Below are 26,186 nucleotides of genomic sequence, written 5' to 3' on the forward strand. Positions count from 1 at the left end.
GTCTATGGGTTGACTGCAAACTTTTGCTGAAAACCCTTACTCTCAGAGAATCTTAACTTTAGGACAAATTTTGCTCAGATTACAGATCATATACTCAACACTTCAGACGTGTTAAAAAGTTCCGACACCCTCTGACCTTCCAACACAAACAGTAGGCCTCCACTTCGACACAGCCTCTTAACAAGAGCTTCAGCATAGTCACTGCTTATTCTGATCAGTCTGCTGTGTCCAAATATAGGCAGCATCATATGCCAGATATAACTGGTCTAATGCCCTCTGTCATTTTACGTGTGCATGCCACTTTATAGTGGGAGGTCCATAAAACTTCAATAGGGACATTCACCACGCCCTCTCGAGTACACTTGATGAACTGCAAGATTTTAGGGGGGAGTTAGGCCCGGTGCCGGAAATGACGCATGACTCAGGTTGGGGGGGATATATTTGTCGTGACGGAAAATAGGTGGTCTGACGAGCTAGGGATGGGAAGTTCGGATCTTTTTACTGACTTGGATCTTTTCGAGTCGTTCAGTCAAAATGATTAATATTTCGACTCATTTCGTTCATTTGAGTCGGAGCACGCAGGACAACGATGAACTGAAAACTCGAAAGAGTCATGATTCTACTACGCGCTCGTTCACATGTCCTTCACCATAAGGGGCTTATTGGCTATAGAGGTGCGTGGGTAAAATCACTGGGGAAGACGAGACTAAACGCAGATAGACGAAATAAAGGATTGGATGTTTTTTTTTTTTTCTTGGTCATTTTTGGGGGGAAGCCTGGCTTCCCTTGGCATCCATGAATACACGCCACTGTTTATTGGAGCTGTCATTTGTGTCACTTGTTTAAAAGTGTGCTTTAAACAATGTACAATTGTTGATTGCTAAGCATACAAATAAGGTTATTTCTTGATACATTTGAAACGAGGTATAGTTGTGGCCACAACCAGATTAGATTGTAAGACCCTTGGCGGAACGCATTGCTTGACTGCTGTGAGAGTAATATGCTGTGTCCATCATACCGTTTAATAATCAATTACTTGCATATATTCTTGCACCATGAGATCAATTATCAGTTCTAAACATGTATGTTTAGATCTACTTTCACTTGCGCACATGATACACAGTTGCTGGTCGGAGCACGTCTCTGGAGCCACTAAACCGGAGGAGCGCGTATTAATCTTGCTGTAGAATCATTAATCATTGCCGCCTGCAGGTCAAACGAACGAATAAAATGAACTAGTCGCTCTGAAAAAAACGAATCATGACTCGAGTCAGTAAAAAGAGTCTTTCAAAAAGAACGAATCGTTCGCAAACTGCACATCACGAACACGTGTGCGACCAGAGCTACGGCCAGACAGGGCAGGAGCCTGATAACATTAAAGGCCGAGGAATAAAAAGGGCATTCACGGTTTATTTTCTACTGTTGTGAATGCATTACATGTCATTTTTATAGACTTGACTTTAACAAGGCACGCGGGGGACAGCGCGCATGGTCGCACCACGCCACAGCTGACTGACAGATGGCCAATCGGAACTAGGAGTGAAGCGAAGAAACGAAGAAAGTTCTCGGTCTCGTGGGTCGTTGTATGTTTAGCACCAAAGTGACTGATCAAACACTAAATAGATTGTGTATCATGGCTGACTACTTGATCAGTGGACAGACTGGTTACGTGCCCGATGATGGACTGAGCGGGCAGCAACTCTTCAACTGCGGGGACGGCCTTACGTACAAGTAATTATTGGGATTTGGCAGTCGCAAAAAAAAAAAAAACTTTTTACAGTCTGGTCGCATGGCTCCTTGAGGAAATCCAGTTTCTCTGACAGCTATTTGTATTTGGCTAATAACCAGAGCAAGCACTATATTATGTCTTAAACACATTACATTATTATTTGCTCATGCAGGGGCTTTGAGTCATTGCAGTACACGCAGTAAATTACTTCTTTCTACATGGGTCTGCCGACTTAGGTTTCCCGGCTCAACTCGTGCTTTCAAGTGACATCGAGTTGCGTAACAATTTGACTTTGGGGACTGATGCAAATCTACCAACATAATGAAGTAGCTAGCTGGGTATAGCTGGGTATTTGATTAGGTTCTGGATAAGCCTGGCTGTTCAGTTATGCATGATTTGGACGTTCCTCTATTGTAGTACACTACATGACCAAAAGTATGTGGACACCTGCTTGTCGAACATCTCATTCCAAAATCATGGGCAATAATATGGAGTTGGTCCCATTTTGCTGATATAACAGCCTCCACTCATCTGGGAAGGCTTTCCACTAGATGTTGGAACATTGCTGCGGGGACTTGCTTCCATTCAGCCACAAGAGCATTAGTGAGGTCGGGCACTGATGTTGGGTGATTAGGCCTGGCTCGCAGTCGGCGTTCCAATTCATCCCAAAAGTGATCGATGGGGTTGAGGTCAGGGCTCTGCAGGCCAGTGAAGTTCTTCTACACCGATCTCGACAAACCATTTCTGTATGGACCTCGCTTTGTGCACGAGGGCATTGTCATGCTGAAACAGGAAAGGGCCTTCCCCAAACATTTGCCACAAAGTTGGAAGCACAGAATCGTCTAGAATGTCATTGTATGCTATAGCGTTAAGATTTCCCTTCACTGGAACTAAGGGGCCTAGTATGAACTATGGAAAAACAGCCCCAGACCATTATTCCTCATTATAGTTGGCAATATGCATTGGTACCATATAGCGTTCTCATGGCATCTGTCAAACCCACATTTGTCCATTGGACTGCCAGATGGTAAAGCATGATTCATCATTCCAGAGAAAGCATTTCCACTGCTCCAGAGTCCAATGGCGGCAAGCTTTACACCACTCCAGCCGACGCTTGTTATTGCACATGGCTACCCGTTTCATGAAGCTCCCGACAAACAGTTATTGTGCTGACGTTGCTTCCAGAGGCAGTTTGGAACTCGGTAGTGAGTGTTGCAACCAAGGACAGGCGATTTTTATATATATATATGTTTTTTTACGCGCTTCAGGACTGAGCGGTTCCGTTCTGTGAGCTTGTGTGGCCTACCACTTCGTGGCTGAGCCGTTGTTGCTCCTAGACGTTTCCACTTCACAATAACAGTTGACCGGGGTATCTCTAGCAGAGCAGAAATTTGACAAACTGACTTGTTGGAAAGGTGGCATCCTATGACAGTGACATGTTGAAAGTCACTAAGCTTTTCAGTAAGGCCATTAGACTGCCAATGTCTGTCTATGGCGATTGCATGTATGTGTGCTCGATTTTATACACATGTCAGCAACGGGTGTGGATGAAATAGCCAAATCCACTCATTTGAAGGGGTGTCCACATACGTTTGTATATATAGTGTATTTAGGTCCATGCATTCATGGCACTGCATCACCCTTATTGAGGGTGTCTGGGACATGTTTCCCCATTCTGTTTATTAATCAGCCTACTTTCAGTGTCTGACACTCAAGACAATAATTATTTTGTGGTGAGATAGGTTAGCTTAGTTTCCAGCAGTTGAATGAGGAAATACCATGAAGGCATGACATGCCTTGTGTGACGATGTTTGACAAGAATGTAATTATGACACCCTGGAGGCACCATCATGTCAAGATATTAGCAAAAGGGTCTGATTGAATTGGAATGCCACGAACAATAAGTAGTTGTTAGGTAGAAATTTCAGTCAGTCAGCTACTGTCCACTACAGTGCCTTATCTCTTGTCTGCTCTTTCAGTGAAGTTACCACATCTCATTCTGCTAATTCCTTGCTTAATATAGGCTTAATCTCCTAGAAGCATGGGCACACATTGACTATTTAGGTGTTTATAGTACCAGTATACACCAAAATGAAGATGCAAGTGGAATAGCATGCTTTAAATGTCAACTAGTTAGCACAAGACACACAGTACGCTTGGAAACCTCCCAGGACCTTTAGGAATGTGTTGACCATCAGCACTAATGTGTAATAACACAGGACTCTGTTGCCTGCTCATCACATGCATGCACACCACGTAACATACACCCAACTTCTCAGAAAAATTATCCACTTGAAGTTCCAGATATCTCAGATGATCAAATACTGAGCTTGCAGTATTTTATTTACAGCCACTGTGTCAATGAAAAAAATAGCATAGAATATGACTGAAGATGGGAATTAACCTTTGGCCTCCCCTTGAGTGAATTCGTAACACCTTGCAGTACATTATGTGTGAAATTGCACACGTGTGTGAATGTCATTGATAGATTGTATGCAGCATGTGAGGCCTGGCCCTGCTCTCCTCTCACCCCTTCTCTCTCACTCACTCACAGTGACTTCCTGATTCTTCCAGGGTATATTGACTTCACATCAGAACAGGTGGTGAGTAGAACCCTTGTTCTTCAAGACAATAGGGCTTCTGTCCCTCCATGACCAGGGTCGAATTCATTAGTGCACACTAGCAAAACAATTTGCAACAGAAACCGAAAACAAGCATTTCTTATTGGACAATTTCAGGTAGTCCCTGCCTGTTTCGATCTGTTTTCTTCTGTTTGGTGTCTGTAAATACAATCCAGGGTTCCATTTATGAAGGAAGAACTTTCCATTGTAACCTTGATTTGTAGCAGAGCCTTATTCATTAGGCATACCCCCTAAAAGTTGTTTGTTACTACAATAAGTGTTTGTTACAAGTATTCACTTGTAGAAACTGGTTTGTTTCCTCTGCAGGATTTGACTTCAGCCCTGACAAAACAGATCACCATGAAAACGCCTTTTGTATCCTCCCCTATGGACACAGTCACAGAGTCAGCGCTGGCCATTGCCATGGCAGTAAGTCTGGTTTAAACACACACACACACACTTTGGCATGGCGTCATAATTGAAGATTTTAGTTAAAAGTAGACTCTGCAATTCACAAAGTAAACAGCCGTATCGGATCAACTTATGTAAAAACTAAGAGCGTGAAACGTGACGCTAATCTTCTCCGCACTTGTTGGCACGCAGCTACCAAAGAGGCAAGAAGGAATTAAAGAAGGATCATCAAGAAGGATCATCACATATATTATTCTTACAGAATTTCCACGTGGTTGAGGATATTGGAGATTTAATAAAAGCCTACTAGATGGTAAAATGTTTATAACTAGGATAGAAGAATTTATAACTGACTTTTTCAGACATAACATAGGTACAGCAGATCCCCGTATTGTATGGGACACTTTTAACTGTGCCTTTAGAGGCAATGCAATTCAGTACTCATCTATAAAACAAAAGCAATTTAGATCAAAAGAGTCCATATTAACAAAGGAAATTGAAGGACTAACAGTACAGATAGCAATAAAAACTGTACCATACAGGCACAGAATAAGTTAGAGGTAAAACAGAAAGAAATGGACGAACTTATTCAAGAAAGATCCAGTGTAATATATTATAAAAATAAAGGGAACTGGATGGAATATGGGGGAAAATGCACCAAATTCTTTTTCAATCTTCAACATAGAAATGCTACCAAAAAAAATGTATTGAAACTTGTTACAAATGATGGGAGTCACGCATGATTCACCGAATATTAATAATGTCAAATTAACATCTGTACAGAAAGACTCATGTGAAGGCCAAATTACAGAGGAGGAACTTCTTGATGCAATTAAAGGGAAAACTCCAGGGCTGGATGGCATACCAGTGGAGGTATACCAAACTGTTTTTTGATATACTCAGAGGACCATTATTAGCATGTTTTAACCACTCCTATATAATATATAGATATAGATTATCGGACACGCAACAAGGTCTGATTTACTTATTACTGAAACAGGATCCAATTGGTATATATAACGATCCAGTCCATTTAAAAAATTGGAGGCCTCTTACACTTCAGTGTTGTGATGCAAAAATTCGAGCTAAATGCTTGGCGCATAGAATTAAAAAGTTATCGGATATTATTCATCCTAATCAGAAAGTTTTTTTTATATGGATGATACATTGGAGATAATATAAGACAAGTACTGGAAACAATAGAATACTATGAAATATCGGGGAAACCAGGCCTGGTTTTCATAGCTGACTTTGAAAAGGCTTTTGATAAAGTACAACTGGAGTTTATATATAAATGCCTGGAATATTACAATTTTGGAGAATCTCTTATGAAATGGGTTAAAGTTATGTATAGTAACCATAGGTGAAAAATAGTAAATAATGGCTACATCTCAGAAAGTTTTAAACTGTTAAAACCTGTTGGGGATGAGGGCGCTGTTTAGGCTATTTATGCTAATTGGGTACTTTTTTTAAACGGCTTCCCACAAAATCCTTGATCGTACAATATGCATATTATTATTATTATTGGATAGAAAACAGTCTATAGTTTCTATAGGAGTTGAAATTTTGTCTCTAAGTGGAACAGAGCCCATTCTACAGCAATTTCCCTGACATGGATTCAGATTTCAGAAATGTTGGCCACTGTTCTGAAGTCAGTTAAAAGGGCACTGATTTTGCTATGACTATACGGACACTTCTTACGTCTTCCCCTGGATGCCTTTACGTGATGACGATTCCAATGGGGTCGATTGCGCGTTCACAGGCCCTACAAATGAAAAAACCCTGAAGCTAGTCATTCTTTTGGAGCTGCGTCATGCGCCTAGAGGACACCGGCCCGCACCTTTTCCAAGCATTAGTGAAGGGGGTAATATTACTCGGGTCATGTTTCTACTCGTTATGGGAGTTAAAAACATCATAAGGTAGTTAATTTAAAGCGTTTTATAGCAATTTATATCCGTTTAGTGCGATTTTGGGACATTTATTTTTGCAACGATGTGAATAGTTGGGCACGCTTTTCAGTTCATCCCGAACGCCGTTGGCATTTCCACATGGCAAGAGGACAGCTTTCCACCAAAAGACGATTTCTCCCAAGAAAGGATCCTTTGCCCAAGATACTGATGGAAGAACAGCTCAAGGTAGGACATTTTTATTATGATAAATCGTGTTTCTGTCGAAACATTTTAGTGGCTTAGGACGCCATGTTTTTTGACGTAGCTTCGCTTGGCGCAAACTGTATTGAAAAGTAAGGATAAATTAAAAAATGTAATAACGCAATTGTATTAAGAATTAAATTGTCTATCAATCCCTGTCCACCCTATATTTTTTAGTCACGTTTATGAGTATTTATGTATAAGAGTAGATCACTGTCTAAGTGGCGCAAGGAAATTTTCTGACCAGCTGAGCTAAATTTCACATTGTATAACCATGATTTTGGTGGCTAAATATAAACATTTGCGATCAAACTGTATATGCATGTTGTAATGTGATGTTACAGGAGTGTCATCGGAAGAATTCTGAGAAGGTTAGTGAAAAAATTAATATCTTTTGGCGATGTTGACTTTTATCGCTCACTTTGGCTAGAATCAATGCTGGGCTGCTATGTGGTATGTGCTATGCTAATATAACGATTTATTGTGTTTTCGCTGTAAGACACTTAGAAAATCTGAAATATTGTCTGTATTCACAGGATCTGTGTCTTTCGATTCGTGTATGCTGTGTATTTTTACGAAATGTTTGATGATTAGTAAGTAGGTAAACACGTTGCTCTAAGTAGTTTTTCTATTCCATTTGTGACGGTGGGTGCAATTGTAACCTATGCCATCTACCTGAAATATGCACTTTTTTCTAACAAAACCTATCCCATACCATAAATATGTTATCAGACTGTCATCTAATGAGTTTTTTTGTTGGTTAGGGGCTATAAATATCTTAGTTTAGCCGAATTGGTGATGGCTACTGGTGTTGGTGGACAAATAAAAGATGGTGGATTATGCTAATGTGTTTTTAGGTAATAGATGTACATCTTTACATATTGTGTCTTCCCTGTAAAACATTTTAAAAATCGGACATGTTGACTGGATTCACAAGATCTGTGTCTTTCATTAGCTGTATTGGACTTTAATGTGTGAAAGTTAAATATTTAAAAAAAATATTTTTTTTGAATTTCGCGGCACTGGTTTTTCAGTGGGGGGGGGGGGGGAGTGCCGCTAGCGGCACACTCATCCTAGAAAGGTTAAGAGGAGTAAAACAAGGTTGTCCACTATCTGCATATCTATTTATTATTGCCATCGAAATTAGATCCAACAATGATTGATTTCAACATGATATCGATGAGTGATGACAAATAAGTGTTGCGTTCCTATGTTTAGTGTCTCCTACATTTCAATTAGAAATTAGAAAGGGATTAGAAATGTGGCTTAAAAACAAAGGTGCCATTGTACGCTGATGATTCATGTTTTCTTTTAAAATCCCAATTAGAATCCCTCCACAGCCTCATAGAGGATCTAGATACTTTTGCTAAACTCTCTGGACTAAAACCAAATTATGATAAGTGTACTATATTACGTATTGAATCACAAAAAAATGAAACTTTTACATTACAGTGTAGTTTACCAATAAAATGGTCTGACGGAGATGTGGACATACTCGGTATACAAATCACAAAATAAAGAAATGATCTCACTCCAATTTTTTTATAGAAAGTTAAGATCTTGCTACCACGGAAAGGAAAATACCTGTCTGTTTGTGGAAAAATCACCCCGATTAACTCTTTAGTCATATCACAGTTTACCTATTTGCTTATGGTTTTGCCTACACCTCGTGACCTGCATTTTAAATTATATGAACAAAATATATTCCATTTTATTTGGAATGGCAAGCCAGACAAAATGAAAAGGGCCTATTTATATAACGAATATGAATTCGGAGGGCAGAAATGATTAAATATTAAAGCATTAGATCTCTCACTAAAAGCATCAGTCATACAAAAGTTATACTTAAATCCAAACTGGTTCTCTAGCTGTGCCATATAAATTGCAAAGTAGTTGGGAAGAGATTTTCCATGTACCCATTCCATGGCACCTGGTTTATGAATTGACACGCAAAACAACGCCGGATTCAAAACTTTGAATTTTTCAATTTAAATTATTATATAAAATTCTTGCAACCAATATAATGTTATATATATGGGGGATACAATCTTCCCAGCTCTGCAGATTTTGCTGTGAGGAGGCAGTCATTAGATCATTTATTTTGGTACTGTCCATATGTAGCTCGTTTTTGGTCACAGGTCCAGGAATGGCTGAAGAATTGCAACATTTGCCTAGAACTAACATTTTCCTAGAACTAAGTCATAGTCAATCAATAATATAATTATTTTAGAAAAAATGTTAATCTTTATTTTACAGTCTGTAGAAGCTATGAGAATAGAAAGGTTCAGTACTTTTGTGAAGCATCACAGCACAGTTGAAAAATATATGGCAAATGGAAATCCAAAATGGATGGTGTTAAGAGATAGATTGGAGGGGTTGAATGGAGCTGAAGGGTGGGACTAATAACAAGACAACAAATGTAAAACATACGGGGTCTGTAAAATGTATATAGGTTCAGAAATTTTGTGAAATAGCACAGTTACAAATAGAAATCAAAGTGGATGGACATCAGACATAGAGGAAGGACTAAAAATGAACAAAATATGACTATTGAAAAATAGATTTGGTCTGTAAAATGTGTATAATATGTATAAACTGAAGGTAGAAGCCAAAGTGTTATTGTTTATTAGTTTACTCCAATTGAGGGAAGGGTGTTAGGGTTTGCGGGGAATAATAAAGGTATTTTCTAAAAAAAAGTATGTGTATATGTATGAATGTTTATGTATGCATATGTGTATATATATACAGTTGAAGTCAGAAGTTTACATACACTTAGGTTGGAGTCATTAAAACTCATTTTTCAACCACTCCACAAATTTCTTGTTAACAAACTATAGTTTTGGCAAGTCGGTTAGGACATCTACTTTGTGGATGACACAAGTAATTTTTCCAACAATTGTTTACAGACAGATTATTTCACTTATAATTCACTGCATCATAATTCCAGTGGGTCAGAAGTTTACATACACTAAGTTGACTGTGCCTTTAAACAGCTTGGAAAATTCCAGAAAATTATGTCATGGCTTTAGAAGCTTCTGGTAGGCTAATTGACATCATTTGAGTCAATTGGAGGTGTACCTGTGGATGTATTTCAAGGCCTATCTTCAAACTCTGTGCCTCTTTGCTTGACATCATGGGAAAATCAAAAGAAATCAGCCAAGACCTCAGAAAAAACATTGTAGACCTCCACAAGTCTGGTTCATCCTTGGGAGCAATTTCCAAATGCCCGAAGGTACCACATTCATCTGTATAAACACCATGGGACCATGCAGCCGTCATACCCCTCAGGAAGGAGACGCGTTCTGTCTCCTAGAGATGAATGTACTTTGGTGCGAAAAGTGCAAATCAATCCCAGAACAACAGTAAAGGACCTTGTGAAGATGCTGGAGGAAACCGGTACAAAAGTATCTATATCCACAGTAAAACGAGTCCTATATCGACATAACATGAAAGGCTGCTCAGCAAGGAAGATGCCACTGCTCCAAAACCACCATAAAAAGCCAGACTACGGTTTGCAACTACACATGGGGACAAAGATTGTACTTTTTGGAGAAATGTCCTCTGGTCTGATGAAACAAAAATAGAACTGTTTGGCCATAATGACCATTGTTATGTTTGGAGGAAAAAGGGGGAGGTTTTTAAGCCGAAGAACACCATCCCAACCGTGAAGCACGGGGGTGGCAGCATCATGTTTTGGCGGTGCTTTGCTGCAGGAGGGACTGGTGCACTTCACAAAATAGATGGCATCATGAGGAGGAAAATTATGTGGATATATTGAAGCAACATCTCAAGACATCAGTCAGGAACCTAAAGCTTGGTCCCAAATGGACAATGACCCAAAGCATACTTCCAAAGTTGTGGCAAAATGGCTTAAGGACAACAAAGTCAAGGTATTGGAGTGGCCATCACAAAGCCCTGACTTCAATCCTATAAAAAATGTGTGGGCAGAATTGAAAAAGCATGTGCGAGCAAGGAGGCCTACAAACCTGACTCAGTTACAACAGCTCCGTCATGGAGGAATGGGCCAAAATTCACCCAACTTATTGTGGGAAGCTTGTGGAGGGCTACCCGAAACGTTTGACCGAAGTTAAACAATTTAAAGGCAATGCTACCAAATACTAAGAGTGTATGTAAACTTCTAACCCACTGGGAATGCAATGAAAGAAAAAATAGCTGAAATAAATCACTTGACTATTATTATGACATTTCACATTCTTAAAATAAAGTGGTGATCCTAACTGACCTAAAACAGGGATTTTTTACTAGGATTAAATGTCAGGAATTGTGGAAAAACTGAGTTTAAATGTATTTGTCTAAGGTGTATGTAAACTTCCGACTTCTGTATGGATGTATATGGATATATATACACTGCTCAAAAAAATAAAGGGAACACTTAAACAACACAATGTAACTCCAAGTCAATCACACTTCTGTGAAATCAAACTGTCCACTTAGGAAGCAACACTGATTGACAATAAATTTCACATGCTGTTGTGCAAATGGAATAGACAAAAGGTGGAAATTATAGGCAATTAGCAAGACACCCCCAATAAAGGAGTGGTTCTGCAGGTGGTGACCACAGACCACTTCTCAGTTCCTATGCTTCCTGGCTGATGTTTTGGTCACTTTTGAATGCTGGCGGTGCTTTCACTCTAGTGGTAGCATGAGACGGAGTCTACAACCCACACAAGTGGCTCAGGTAGTGCAGCTCATCCAGGATGGCACATCAATGCGAGCTGTGGCAAGAAGGTTTGCTGTGTCTGTCAGCGTAGTGTCCAGAGCATGGAGGCGCTACAAGGAGACAGGCCAGTACATCAGGAGACGTGGAGGAGGCCGTAGGAGGGCAACAACCCAGCAGCAGGACCGCTACCTCCGCCTTTGTGCAAGGAGGAGCAGGAGGAGCACTGCCAGAGCCCTGCAAAATGACCTCCAGCAGGCCACAAATGTGCATGTGTCTGCTCAAACGGTCAGAAACAGACTCCATGAGGGTGGTATGAGGACCCGACGTCCACAGGTGGGGGTTGTGCTTACAGCCCAACACCGTGCAGGACGTTTGGCATTTGCCAGAGAACACCAAGATTGGCAAATTCGCCACTGGCGCCCTGTGCTCTTCACAGATGAAAGCAGGTTCACACTGAGCACATGAGCACATGTGACAGACGTGACAGAGTCTGGAGACACCGTGGAGAACGTTCTGCTGCCTGCAACATCCTCCAGCATGACCGGTTTGGCGGTGGGTCAGTCATGGTGTGGGGTGGCATTTCTTTGGGGGGCCGCACAGCCCTCCATATGCTCGCCAGATATAGCCTGACTGCCATTAGGTACCGAGATGAGATCCTCAGACCCCTTGTGAGACCATATGCTGGTGCGGTTGGCCCTGGGTTCCTCCTAATGCTAGACAATGCTAGACCTCATGTGGCTGGAGTGTGTCAGCATTTCCTGCAAGAGGAAGGCATTGATGCTATGGACTGGCCCGCCCGTTCCCCAGACCTGAATCCAATTGAGCACATCTGGGACATCATGTCTCGCTCCATCCACCAACGCCACGTTGCACCACAGACTGTCCAGGAGTTGGCCTGGGAGGAGATCCCTCAGGAGACCATCCGCCACCTCATCAGGAGCATGCCCAGGCGTTGTAGGGAGGTCATACAGGCACGTGGAGGCCACACACACTACTGAGCCTCATTTTGACTTGTTTTAAGGACATTACATCAAAGTTGGATCAGCCTGTAGTGTGGTTTTCCACTTTAATTTTGAGTGTGACTCCAAATCCAGACCTCCATGGGTTGATAAATTTGATTTCCATTGATCATTTTTGTGTGATTTTGTTGTCAGCACATTCAACTATGTAAAGAAAAAAGTATTTAATAAGAATATTTCATTCATTCAGATCTAGGATGTGTTATTTTAGTGTTCCCTTTATTTTTTTGAGCAGTGTATATATATATTTACCTCAAAAATATATGGGGGATTGGAAATGATGCAGACTATTACATTGATGGAAGCAACAATCTTTCCGCAATATTAAGGCCAACATTTTTTTTAAATAAAAGGAATTAAAAACGGCTTTGTTTTTGAATGACCAATCACATGTTCACATGAGACCACAAGCCACAACCCTATAAAACCCCTGATGGTGTAAATATCATCAGCTATTGGATAACAACCTATACTTTCTCCCAGGCCAGGGTGACTTGAAGTGACTACAACAGCTGCACATATCTGTTTCACTTAAAATAGTAACCAAAGATAGTTGTGAACCCCCCCAGAGGCAAACGTCAGAGAAAACATCACAATCTTCATCGGAAAACAAAGGCCAGAATTTCCTCGAGGCTTGGAACAGTTTGTTCTGGATAAATCCTTACAGGCAACTTCAGTTAGGGTTAATGTCTGAGGACACACATTCTCTCTCACACACACAGTTTTACACGTGTGCACACACAATTAAAAATATGATGTCCCTTCTTTCAGCTCACAGGAGGAATAGGCTTTATCCACCACAACTGCACTCCAGAGTTCCAGGCCAACGAGGTCCGCAAGGTCAAGGTAATGACCCCTATGCCATGCTCTCTCTTTTTCACTCCCATCTCCTTTCATCTTTCTTTTCTGTTTCATGTGTGTGTCTGTATGTTTGTCTCTGTTACTCATCCTATCGTCTGCTCTCTCGGTTTGATCTTCCTGCCAACCTAGTTGCTGCTGTTTCACTGTAGTGTTCCCGTCAGGCAATCTTTTTCTTTATATTCTCATGCTCTGTCTGGCTTGCTTTTTAAATACCCTGTAGGTTTGCAGAGTGCAATAGATATCCTTACCCTCTCGCTCCTCTCCCTGTTCACTTTTCTCCTCTTCCCCCTCCCCCAATTTATATTATCCTTCCTGCTACCTCATTCCTCTCTCTCCACCCTCTCCACCATGCCCTCCCTCCACCCTCTCCACCATGCCCTCCCTCCCTGCTCCCTCTTTTCCCCCTCATCTCCCTCTCTCTCCCAGCGGTACGAACAGGGTTTCATCACAGACCCGGTAGTGATGAGTCCTACAGACCGTGTGGCAGATGTGTTCCAGGCCAAGGCACGCCACGGCTTCTGCGGCATCCCCATCACAGACAACGGCCACATGGGGGGCCACCTCGTTGGCATCATCTCCTCGCGTGACATTGACTTCCTGAAGGAGGAGGAGCACATCCTGCCACTCAGTGAGGTGGGTGTGGCTTAACACATCATGGTTGAATGTTATTCGGTCTTTGAGTTAGTATTTTTAAATCAGTGTATATGCATTTAGTTTACTTCCCTACCACTCTAACTGCCGTCCAAAGGTAAATGCTCATCTTCCTTTGTTTTCTCCTTTCCTTCCCCGCTACAGGTGATGACAAAGCTGGAGGACCTTGTCGTTGCTCCAGCTGGAGTGACACTAAAAGAGGCCAATGAGATCCTGCAGAGGAGTAAGAAAGGTGAGGAGGTGGGACCTGGGAAAAGGGAAGGACAGTCCTATACATGTCAAATTCATGTGCCTCGTGATTAGATTCCCTCATTCTAAATGGTGTCCATCTCTGTGTAGGTAAGCTGCCCATAGTGAACGAGGAGGGCTGCCTGGTGTCCATCATCGCCAGGACAGATCTGAAGAAGAACAGGGACTTTCCCCTGGCCGCTAAAGACTCCCGCAAACAGTTGCTGTGTGGGGCAGCCATCGGCACGCACAACGATGACAAGTACAGACTGGACCTGCTGGTGCAGAGCGGAGTAGACGTGGTCGTACTGGTGGGTCACTGGTTCTCCTACCCCGTCTCTTTGTTCTTCTCATATAGATACTTTCTCTTCTTCAATCTGTTCTTTAATGTTGCTCTCGTTCTTTAAGGACTCCTCTCAAGGGAACTCGATCTTCCAAATCGACATGATTAAGTACATCAAAGAGAAATACCCACCGCTTCAGGTCATTGGAGGCAATGGTGAGTGTTGGGACACACACACATAGAAATGCTGCATTCTCAGAATTGCCCTCATTTAATGGTTACACCATGTACCACCCTTGACATTGTTGGTCTGTCTCCCCCTGCTTGTCTCAGTGGTAACTGCAGCCCAGGCCAAGAACCTGATTGATGCCGGGGTGGACGGCCTGCGCGTGGGCATGGGCAGTGGCTCCATCTGTATCACACAGGAAGGTAAGTCCCACCAATGGCAGGCTTCCTAGCTCCCCTCCCTTCCACCCACCCACAGCTCTAACCCATCTTTCATGATCTGTTTTGGGTTTCTTATTTTCTATCTAACTATCGCTTCCCTTTCTCTCTGTAACAGTCTCTTTCTCTCTGTAACAGTCTCTTTCTCTCTGTAACAGTCTTTCTTTCTCTCTGTAACAGTCTTTCTTTCTCTCTCTGTAACAGTCTTTCTTTCTCTCTCTGTAACAGTCTTTCTTTCTCTCTCTGTAACAGTCTTTCTTTCTCTCTCTGTAACAGTCTTTCTTTCTCTCTCTAACAGTCTTTCTTTCTCTCTCTGTAACAGTCTTTCTTTCTCTCTCTGTAACAGTCTTTCTTTCTCTCTCTGTAACAGTCTTTCTTTCTCTCTCTAACAGTCTTTCTTTCTCTCTCTGTAACAGTCTTTCTTTCTCTCTCTGTAACAGTCTTTCTTTCTCTCTCTAACAGTCTTTCTTTCTCTCTCTGTAACTGTCTTTCTTTCTCTCTGTAACAGTCTCTTTCTCATCACCTTCATTTCATTGTGTGGACCTCTCCTCTCCTCCTCTCTTGGTTTCACACTGCCTGTAATGTATGTCTCTCTAGCGCCTCTCAGTGTTCCTCCTGGTATAAAGCTCCACAGCCCCAAAACCCCAACTACTGTTACGGGATACTGCAGTAAGTCCCCCACCCCCCTATGCAGGGCTCTCTCTCATTGGCTCTACTACCACACTGTGCCCGCCCACCCGCCTTCACAGCCTCTCTGCATTGGTTGCTAACGGCTCTGCATCAGTACAAGTAGTATTCAAGCTGGCCTTGGGTTTTTGGGGTTTTGGATGGTTGTCCTTTTGTCCTTGACTAATCTGTCAGTCACAGTGTGTGACATCACACCTATCTTGTCTCGACATGTCCTCATTACGACACATGCGCTACGTTTGGATGCATATGATGAAGTATGTTTTAGTAGTGGACTTGAGATGCATCCTTAAATGCAGTGCACAGGCATGCGATGGACAGTCTCAGTCATGATGGTGTCTGTCAGTTTAGCCATTCACCTTCCCTCATCTGAAACAAGTTGTAACTTCTTTAGCAATATCAATAGGCCTACTACAGATGAAAGATATTTTCATCATTCTGCATCTGCCAATTTACTGTAAAAGGTCGTTGTCCCTGTTAAGAAAAAATAAACCTAGTCTTTTTCCCCCATGAGTTGTATTTAACTGCATTTACCCTGTCGGTTGTACACCAACCTATGCCCAGGTTTTCATATAGGAGTGGGGAGGGAGCCCTTAGCGCCAAATTAAACTGGCTTTTGTAACGCATTTAATTCATTTACCTATGTCATTGTTTCTAACACCTCATTTACATACGTCATTGACTTAACATATGATTTACAATGTGTTCGATCATAATTATAATATCATTATTTCAAGAGTGGAAAAATATGCATGACTGCAAAAACTTTCTGGTGGTGCTGTTCTGGATATTGAGTATTTTTTTAGGTAATTATTAAGTGTTAAATACCTGTAACAGTTAGACTGTTCCAAAGCTCATGCGTAATAATCACAGAAAAAGAAGGAGACATGAATCTAAAATAATATTTTCCACTTTATCGACTTCTTTGATGTTGGCTTCTGACATTCTAATGAACTCATTTTAGAGTAAGAGTTCATAAATTCTCTGAAACTGATTGCTCACAACAGGATTCATTGAAACTGTTACACAACACGTTTAGGAGGAAATTATAGCAATCGTCTACTTCTCAAATTTAGTGTTGGACAAAGCCTGCATACGAAACAAACTCCATTCAAAACACCTAAGACTTACTTGATTTTTCTCTTCATTTTATGAATGTTATTTTCCCAAATAAACATCAACTTTGTATAATAAAATATAGTGTGCGGTTGGTCTATGTTTGCAAATTGGAAATCCTATCATGCCCCATCATCTTGCTATGTAATCAGTTTGATAATGATTCGATTTATCAGGTAAACACATGATAAAATAACATTCATTAAAATATAGTCCACTTAAGCAAGTCAAAACCATGTTTAATCTATAGCAAATCAACAACAATATGAATTAATGCTGACTTATTAACTTCATAAACCAGGAAATTACATCAAATACATTCAAGGACAGACTGTCTGCTGTGTGTGAGAATGACTAGTCTGTCTCTGATAGGTGGCCTGCAGCAGGGTTTCCCAAACTTGGCCCTGGCCCCCCCTGGGTGCATGTTTTGGTTTTATGCCCTAGCACTACACAGCTGATTCAAATAACCATCTCATTAAGCTTTGATGATTTTAATCAGCTGTGTAGTGCTAGGGCACAAACCGACTGAGTTTGGGAAATCCTGGTCTACATGTGCAGTCTTGGCTGGATATTCTCCACCATGACCTGTCAGCCTCAACTGAAGTGACAATAAGTCTGCGTTTACACAGGCAGCCCAATTCTGATATTTTGTCCACTAATTGGTCTACATGTGCAGGCTTGGCTGGATATTCAACTTGTGTGTGCGTGTTCTTTGTTCACACCTGTGCTCCTTCCCCTGTTGTCTCAGTGTTGGCATGCGGGCGTCCCCAGGCCACCGCCGTGTACAAGGTGTCGGAGTACGCCCGTCGATTCGGGGTGCCAGTCGTTGCCGACGGGGGCATCCAGACCGTGGGGCACATTGCCAAAGCCCTGGCACTGGGGGCATCTACAGGTGAGTCAGGCTTAAATTAAATACCCATACACAAACTCTCCTTATAGTCCTTTCAAACTCAACTCTGGACCTCAAAGCCAATTCCACTGCTTGTTTTCATTGTTCCCCTTTAATCAGGGACTGATTTAGACCTGGTATTCAACTCTTACCCTACGAGGTCCGGAGCTTGCTGGTTTTCTGTTCTACCTGATAATTAATTGCACCCACCTGGTGTCCCACGTCTAAATCAGTTCCTGATTAAAGGGGAACAATAAAAACAAGAAGTGGAAAGGTCCAGAGTTCAGTGGTCTAAAGTACACTCAGAGAAAGGCTTTTACAAAAGACACACCACAAGCATATACACATTCCATTAGCAGTCGATAAAGTGCTAACACTCACATTATCTAACGGTTACCTCCTCCCCTCTGTCTCTCCAGTGATGATGGGCTCTCTCCTGGCTGCCACCAGTGAGGCTCCAGGTGAATACTTCTTCTCTGATGGCATCAGGCTGAAGAAGTACAGAGGCATGGGCTCACTGGATGCCATGGACAAGAACCTGGGCTCCCAGACCAGATACTTCAGGTACTGAGGCGCAGTAATACTAATATAATCATTTGCCAATCGTTTCATTCTGAACAGAACCATAATTTGTTCATTCCGACCAGCAAAATATAGTTCTGAACCGGTTCGAACCAAACGAAAGTAATTGTTTATGAAGCGCTGGGTTGTTATGACATGCTTTATCTGAATTAGGCCCACAGAATTAGGCCCACCTATGGGGGAGCGGAAACTATGATGGAACTTTCAATGTCTTTGAACTTCAGAGAGTTGGCTTAACTAACGTTGGACCAGAGCTAGCTCTTGACCATGACTCTCAGTCCCATTACATTACGCATAATGCCGCCTAGAGTTTGCGAACTAGACCAAAACTAGCTTGTGACGTCAATATCTACGGTAGACTATGCTTCTGAGTGAGGAGGAGGGGCAGGTAGCCTGCACACACATACTGGCAGAGATGTTCAGCTGGCAGGCAGGCGGACACTGGAATTAGTTTGAGTGACAAAGTGAGGGTTTTGTATAGGCGCTTTGTTGCGGAGTTTTTGTGGGAATGGGAAAAAATGCCCGGAGCATAAAATAACAGTTCCCATGCTTTTAAAATAACGGTTCAGTTCCAGAACAGTATAGATCACTTTCGTTCTTGCTTCTGTTCCTCATTTTTTTTTGTTATTTTACATTTTTCAGTTCTGTTCCCTGAACCGGTTCCAACACCTGATACTAATACACTAGTAATACACATTTATTGTCTCCAGGGTTGTATTCATTAGGCACAAAGTGAAATAACAGAGACACTACCTGAACGCTTGTTTTTGTTTCCCGTTGCAAAACGTTTTGCTACAGTGTGCAATAATCAATGAATACGACCCAGGGGTAACTGGCTTTGAAGCAGGCAGTCAATCAAAAGACAAAACACATATACAGTGCCTTTCAGAAAGTATTCACACCCCGGCCTCCCGGGTGGCGCAGTGGTCTAGGGCACTGCATCGCAGTGCTAGCTGTGCCACCAGAGACTCTGGGTTCGCGCCCAGGCTCACAGCCGGCCGCGACCGGGAGGTCCGTGGGGCAACGCACAATTGGCCTAGCGTTGTCCGGGTTAGGGAGGGTTTGGCCGGTAGGGATATCCTTGTCTCATCGCGCACCAGCGACTCCTGTGGCGGGCCGGGCGCAGTGCGCGCTAACCAAGGTAGCCAGGTGCACGGTGTTTCCTCCGACACATTGGTGCGGCTGGCTTCCGGGTTGGAGTCGCGCTGTGTTAAGAAGCGGTGTGGCTTGGTTGGGTTTCGGGGGACGCATGGATTTCGACCTTCGTCTCTCCCGAGCCCGTACGGGAGTTGTAGCGATGAGACAAGATAGTAATTACTAACAATTGGATACCACGAAATTGGGGAGAAAAGGGGGTTAAATTGATTTTAAAAAATCAAAGAAAAAAAAAGAAACCCCTTGACTTTTCCCACATTTTGTTGTGTTACAGCCTGAATTTAAAATGGATTCAATTGAGATTTTTTGGTCACTGGCCTACACACAATGCCCCATAATGTCATTAATATTTTTTTAAAGCTGAAATGTCTTGAGTCAATATATATTCAACCTCTTATGGCAAACCTAAGTAAGTTCAGGAGTAAAAATGTGCTTAACAAGTCACAATCATTTGCATGGACTCACTACGCAATGATACTGTTTAACATGATTTTTGAATGACTACCTCATCTCTGTACCCCACACATACAATTTTCTGTAAGGTCCCTCAGTCGAGCAGTGAATTTGAAACACAGATTCAACCACAAAGACCAGGGAAGTTTTCCAATGCCTCGCAAAGAAGGGCACCTTTTGGTAGATAAAAATAAAAGCAGACATTGAATATCCCTTTGAGCATGGTGAAGTTATTAATTACACTTTGGATGGTGTATCAATACACCCAGTCACTACAACGATCATTACTAATTCAGTTACCGGAGAGGAACCTCTCCAGGGATTTCACCATGAGGCCAATAGTGACTTTTAACAGTTAGAGTTTAATGGCTGTGATGGGAGAAAACTGAGGACGGATCAACAACATTGTAGTTACTCCACAATACTAACCCAATTGACAGAGTGAAAAGAAGCCTGTACATATTACAAATATTCCAAAACATGCATCCTGTTTGCAACAAGGCACTAAAGTAATACTGCAAAAAAATGTGGCAAATCAATTACCTTTTTGTCCTGAATACAAAGTGTTATGTTTGGGTCAAATCCAATACGTCACTGAGTACCACACTCCATATTTTCAAGCATAGTGGTGGCTGCATCATGTTATGGGCATGCTTGTAATCGTTAAGGACTGGGGAATTGTTTGGGTTAAAAAAGAAACAGAATGGAGCTAAGCACTGGCAAAATCCTAGAGAAAAACCTGGTTCAATCTGCTTTCCAACAGACACTGGGAGATTAATTCACATTTCAGCAGGACAAAGGAGATGATTGTGGACTACATAGCACGCCCCCATTCTCATCGACGGGGCTATAGTGGAGCAGGTTGAGAGCTTCAAGTTTCTTGGTGTCCACATCACCAACAAACTAGAATGGTCCAAACACACCAACAAACTAGAATGGTCCAAACACACCAAGACAGTCGTGAAGAGGGCACGATAAACCTATTCCACCTCAGAAGACTGAAAAGATTTGGCATGGGTCCTGAAATCCTCAAAAGGTTCTACAGCTGCAATATCGAGAGCATCCTGACGGATTGCATCACTGCCTGGTATGGCAACTGCTCGACCTCCGACCGCAAGGCACTACAGAGGGTAGTGCGTACGGCCCAGTACATCACTGGGGCAAAGCTTTCTGCCATCCAGGACCTCTACATCAGGCAGTCAAAGACCCCAGCCACCCCAGTCATAGACTGTTCTCTCTGCTACCGCATGGCAAGCGGTACCGGAGCGCCAAGTCTAGGACCAAAAGGCTTCAACAGCTCCTACCCCCAAGCCATAAGAGTCCTGAACAGGTAATCAAATGGCTACCCGGACTATTTGCAGTGTGTGTCGTCGTCCGTCTGTTCACCCCCCCCGCCACTCCTCTTTTATGCTGCTTCTCTCTGTTTATTATCTTATCTATGCATAGTCACTTTAACTATACCTACATGTACATATTACCTCTGTACCGGTACCACCTGTATATAGCTTCACTATTGTTATTTTCACTGTCATTTTACTGTTTTTATTTTGTATTTCTTTACTTATCTATTGCTTACCTAATACCAATTTTTTACTTAAATTGCACTGTTGGTTAGGGATTTTAAGTAATATTTCACTGTAAGGTCTACAGTCGTGGCCAAAAGTTGAGAATGACACAAATATTAATTTTCAAAGTTTGCTGCTTCAGTGTCTTTAGATATTTTTGTCAGATGTTACTATGGACTACTGAAGTATAATTCCAAGCATTTCATAAGTGTCAAAGGCTTTTATTGACAATTACATGAAGTTGATGCAAAGAGTCAATATTTGCAGTGTTGACCCTTCTTTTTCAAGACCTCTGCAATCCTCCCTGGAATGCTGTCAATTAACTTCTGGGCCACATCCTGACTGATGGTAGCCCATTCTTGCATAATCAATGCTTGGAGTTTGTCAGAATTTGTGGGTTTATGTTTGTCCACCCGCCTCTTGAGGATTGACCACAAGTTCTCAATGGGATTAAGGTCTGGGGAGTTTCCTGCCCATGGACTCAAAATATTGATGTTTTGTTCCCCGAGCCACTTAGTCATCACTTTTGCCTTATGGCAAGGTGCTCCATCATGCTGGAAAAGGCATTGTTCGTCACCAAACTGTTCCTGGATGTTTGGGAGAAGTTGCTCTCAGAGGATGTGTTGCTACCATTCTTTATTCATGGCTGTGTTCTTAGGAAAAATTGTGAGTGAGCCCACTCCCTTGTCTGAGAAGCAACGCCACACATGAATGGTCTCAGGATGCTTTACTGTTGGCATGACACAGGACTGATGGTAGCGCTCACCTTGTCTTCTCCGGACAAGCTTTTTTCCGGATGCCCCAAACAAAGGGGATTCATCAGAGAAAATGACTTTACCCCAGTCCTCAGCAGTCCAATCCCTGTACCTTTTGCAGAATATCAGTCTGTCCCTGATGTTTTTCCTGGAGAGAATTGGCTTCTTTACTGCCCTTCTTGACACCAGGCCATCCTCCAAAAGTCTTTGCCTCACTGTGCGTGCAGATGCACTCACACCTGCCTGCTGCCATTCCTGAGCAAGCTCTGTACTGGTGGTGCCCCGATCCCGTAGCTGAATCAACTTTAGGAGACGGTCCTGGAGCTTGCTGGACTTTCTTGGGCGATCTGAAGCCTTCTTCACAACAATTGAACCGCTCTCGAAGTTCTTGATGACCCGATAAATGGTTGATTTAGGTGCAATATTACTGGCAGCAATATCCTTGCCTGTGAAGCCCTTTTTGTGCAAAGCAATAATGACTGCACGTGTTTCCTTGCAGGTAACCATGATTGACAGAGGAAGAACAATGATTACAAGCACCACCCTCCTTTTGAAGCTTCCAGTCTGTTATTCGAACTCAATCAGCATGACAGAGTGATCTCCAGCCTTGTCCTCGTCAACACTCACACCTGTGTTAACGAGAGAATCACTGACATGATGTCAGCTGGTCCTTTTGTGGCAGGGCTGAAATGCAGTGGAAATGTTTTTTGGGGATTCAGTTCATTTGCATGGCAAAAAGGGACTTTGCAATTAATTGCAATTCATCTGATCACTCTTCATAACATTCTGGAGTATATGCAAATTGCCATCATACAAACTGAGGCAGCAGACTTTGTGAAAATTAATATTTGTGTCATTTCCAAAACTTTTGGCCACGACTGTGCACTTGTTGTATTCGGCGCACGTGACAAATAAACTTTGATTTAACAATAACCTAAAATGCAAGGCCAAATCTACACGAGTCGTTACCAAAAAGACAATGTTCTAGAGTGGCCTAGATAGTTTTTACATAAATCTACTTAAATCTTTGGCAAGACCTGAAAATGGTTGTCTAGCAATGATTAACAACCAATTTGACAGAGCTTGAAAAAGTTTGAAAAGAAAAATGGGAAAATGTTGCACAATCCAGGTGTGGAAAGCTCTTAGAGACTTACCCAGAAAGACTGATGGTTGTAATCGTTGCCAAAGGTGCTTCTTCAAAGTAATGACTCAGGGCTGTGAATACTTATGTAAATGAGATATCTGTATTTTATTTTCAATACATTTTCAAAATAATTTTTTTCACTTACATTTTTGGGTATATTTTGAATTCAGGCTGTAACACAACAAAATGTGGAATAAGTCAAGGGGTATGAATACTTTCTGAAGGTACCGTAGCTTACCCGTCTCCTCCTCCCTCTCTCCAGTGAGTGTGACAAGATTAAGGTGGCCCAGGGTGTGTCGGGGGCGGTCCAGGACAAGGGCTCCATACATAAGTTTATTCCCTACCTGCTGGCTGGGATCCAGCACTCCTGTCAAGACATCGGATCCAAGAGCCTCACCCAGCTCAGGTACACATTTGAATGTAAATCAAAGTGAGCCTACTTTGATAACACCATCTGTTCGAAGGCTGTGTGTGTGCGTTCGGGGCTCTGTGTAACACTATTTGTCTTCCCCCTGCAGAGCCATGATGTATTCTGGGGATCTGAAGTTTGAGAAGAGGACGACATCGGCCCAGATGGAGGGAGGAGTCCACAGCATGCACAGGTACTTACTGATGTGCTCTAGCTTGGCAGTGTTGGCTTGCCCATAGTGCAGCGCTGTCACAGAAGCTAACATTACAATATATTATCTGAGGATCTTCTGAACATCTCAGTTCCACGTACCACATACAAGCCCCTAGATTTAGAATGGTTCCCCTTTCAAAACTAATCTCACTTCAACCTGCCTATATGTGTCTACAGTATCTGATCTCGGCCTGATGCAACATGTTGGTCATTTGTTATGTGATCCATTAATCTGTTAAACCTCTCTCTCTCTCACACAGTTATGAGAAGCGCTTGTTCTAAGGAAGAGAACACAGTAGTGTGCTGCAGACTTGTGTTCCTCAAGCATACACACATGCAAGCACAAACAACTACTTGCCAACCCAAATCTGTCTGTGCCCTTGAGCAAGGCACTTAACACTAATTGCTCCAGGGTCGCCGTTGATAATTGCAGACCCTGGCCGTGACCCCACTCTCCTAGTGTGTCTCAGGGAGAGTTGGGATATGCAAAAATAAGTTTCTAATTCACACATGAGTATTAATACACACATGTACATGTGTGAAATAGGAAAAATATTAGCACCCACAATTATTACACACTCACACAAGTGCTGGGCGATTAGTTCTTTTTGAAGGTAGTTCCGGTTCGATTATGAAAAAATAAAATCGGTTTCGATTAATTTTTTTAAACATTAAATGCATTATGAAATAATGACATTAAAATGATTTTATAGCTTTTTAATGGAAATTCCAAAGCCAAACTAAAAATATTCCATGGTCTCTTTCAGGTCCACATTCGGTAGACATCCAAAGAAAAACATGAAATAATATTTCAGTTGTGTATATTACTTACTTTTTATTTGATAACTTTATTTTTCATTCCTTAAAGTCATCATGTATTACTTAGTCATCCTATTTAGCTAACCGGACTAAGCATGCTGCAGAGCTGTCTGATGTAATCATTTTACTAGTTATTCAAAGTAGATGAGGCATACTTTCCCAAACTGTCTCTCTCTCATTGTTGTGTTGTGCAGTAGCGGTATATGGGTAAAATCACTGGGGAAGCCAAGCCAGCCAGGGAAAGAAAATCCCAAATAACCTATATGCTGTGATAATTGCGTTGTTTGCTCTATAACCTGTTAGTTCACATCCCTTGCCACCGTGATATATAGGCCTAAAGGCCAAAACAATAAGACAGTGGCATAATAAATTAAACCACACCTATTTCATCACAAAACCAGAGAGCAACATCTGTCCGGTGAAGTCCACAAAGCATATTGCATGTAACAAACAATTACATGACCTACAGCATAATCAAGCACGTTAATGTTAGTTTTTTTCTGCCAATGACGTTTGGCTTAATGTGGTGTGAAGCCAAATCCACACTGGCTTCCCTTGACCCTTTTTTTTGGTGCGCCAGGACCATTCACAGTTTAGATCAATGCTGATTGGCTAATATTTTATATTAGGGAGGGCAAATGCTCGCTGGCTTCCCTTGCATTCAATGCTACTGGTGGCAACAATATCATATTCTTTTTGACCAGACAGCATCCGATAGATGGGCTATAGAGACAGGAAAATTAAACCGATCTTTATTTTTTTCAATATTTGGGGGAAGCCTAGCTTCCCTTGGCATCCATGAATAGACACCACTCATGTTGTGTATATTCCTTTTTCATCCAGTCTGTGTGTATCTAACCTAACGTAGCAGGCGTAAGTGTATCCATCTCTGTCCAAGCCGGAAAGAACAGGCGCAATGGATTATGATCCTTGTTGTTAATTACCAATTTTCTGCACTAAACTATGTTGAATATTTGCTTAATGAAAACTACAACACCCTTTCAGCACAGCATTCCACATAGTTCTTTACTTGATTTCTCTCGTGAATTATTTTATTTATTTCCAGAGAAACGGCGTGTTGGGCTCTCACACAAAAAAAAGTTGGTTAATCGCTCAGCACTAACACACACAAACATAAATGACCTTTAACCATCCCTGACAAACAGACAGACATGCTCTCCCAGACAGAGCATGTCTGTTTGTCTATCCGTCAGTACTGTGATGGAGTGTTTTTGTGTAATCAGATGCCTCCCATGTCCTTATGAAATGAACTGACTTTGAAAAAGTAAAATAAAAAAAAGTTAACATTTTCAACAAGCTT

General features: G+C 42.0%; 1 protein-coding gene across 2 annotated transcripts; it reads left to right on the forward strand.

Moving 5' to 3' along the window:
- Positions 1-470: 470 nt before the first annotated feature.
- On the forward strand, positions 471-26,186 carry LOC120061272 (inosine-5'-monophosphate dehydrogenase 2). Of its 2 annotated transcripts, none has more exons than XM_039010968.1 (14): positions 471-674; positions 4,284-4,332; positions 4,678-4,779; positions 13,383-13,457; positions 13,899-14,105; positions 14,268-14,355; positions 14,463-14,662; positions 14,760-14,850; positions 14,968-15,063; positions 17,630-17,773; positions 18,190-18,334; positions 23,687-23,830; positions 23,943-24,026; positions 24,307-26,186. In XM_039010968.1, exons 3-14 carry the CDS (start codon positions 4,711-4,713, stop codon positions 24,326-24,328), a joined length of 1,365 nt encoding a protein of 454 aa, XP_038866896.1. In that variant the 5' UTR covers positions 471-674; positions 4,284-4,332; positions 4,678-4,710; the 3' UTR covers positions 24,329-26,186. The 2 variants fall into 2 exon arrangements, with proteins under 2 accessions (XP_038866896.1, XP_038866895.1); XM_039010967.1 differs by lacking the exon at positions 471-674 and adding an exon at positions 1,292-1,731.

The sequence above is a fragment of the Salvelinus namaycush genome, chromosome 16, assembly GCF_016432855.1.
Source record: "Salvelinus namaycush isolate Seneca chromosome 16, SaNama_1.0, whole genome shotgun sequence".
NCBI lineage: Eukaryota > Metazoa > Chordata > Actinopteri > Salmoniformes > Salmonidae > Salvelinus > Salvelinus namaycush.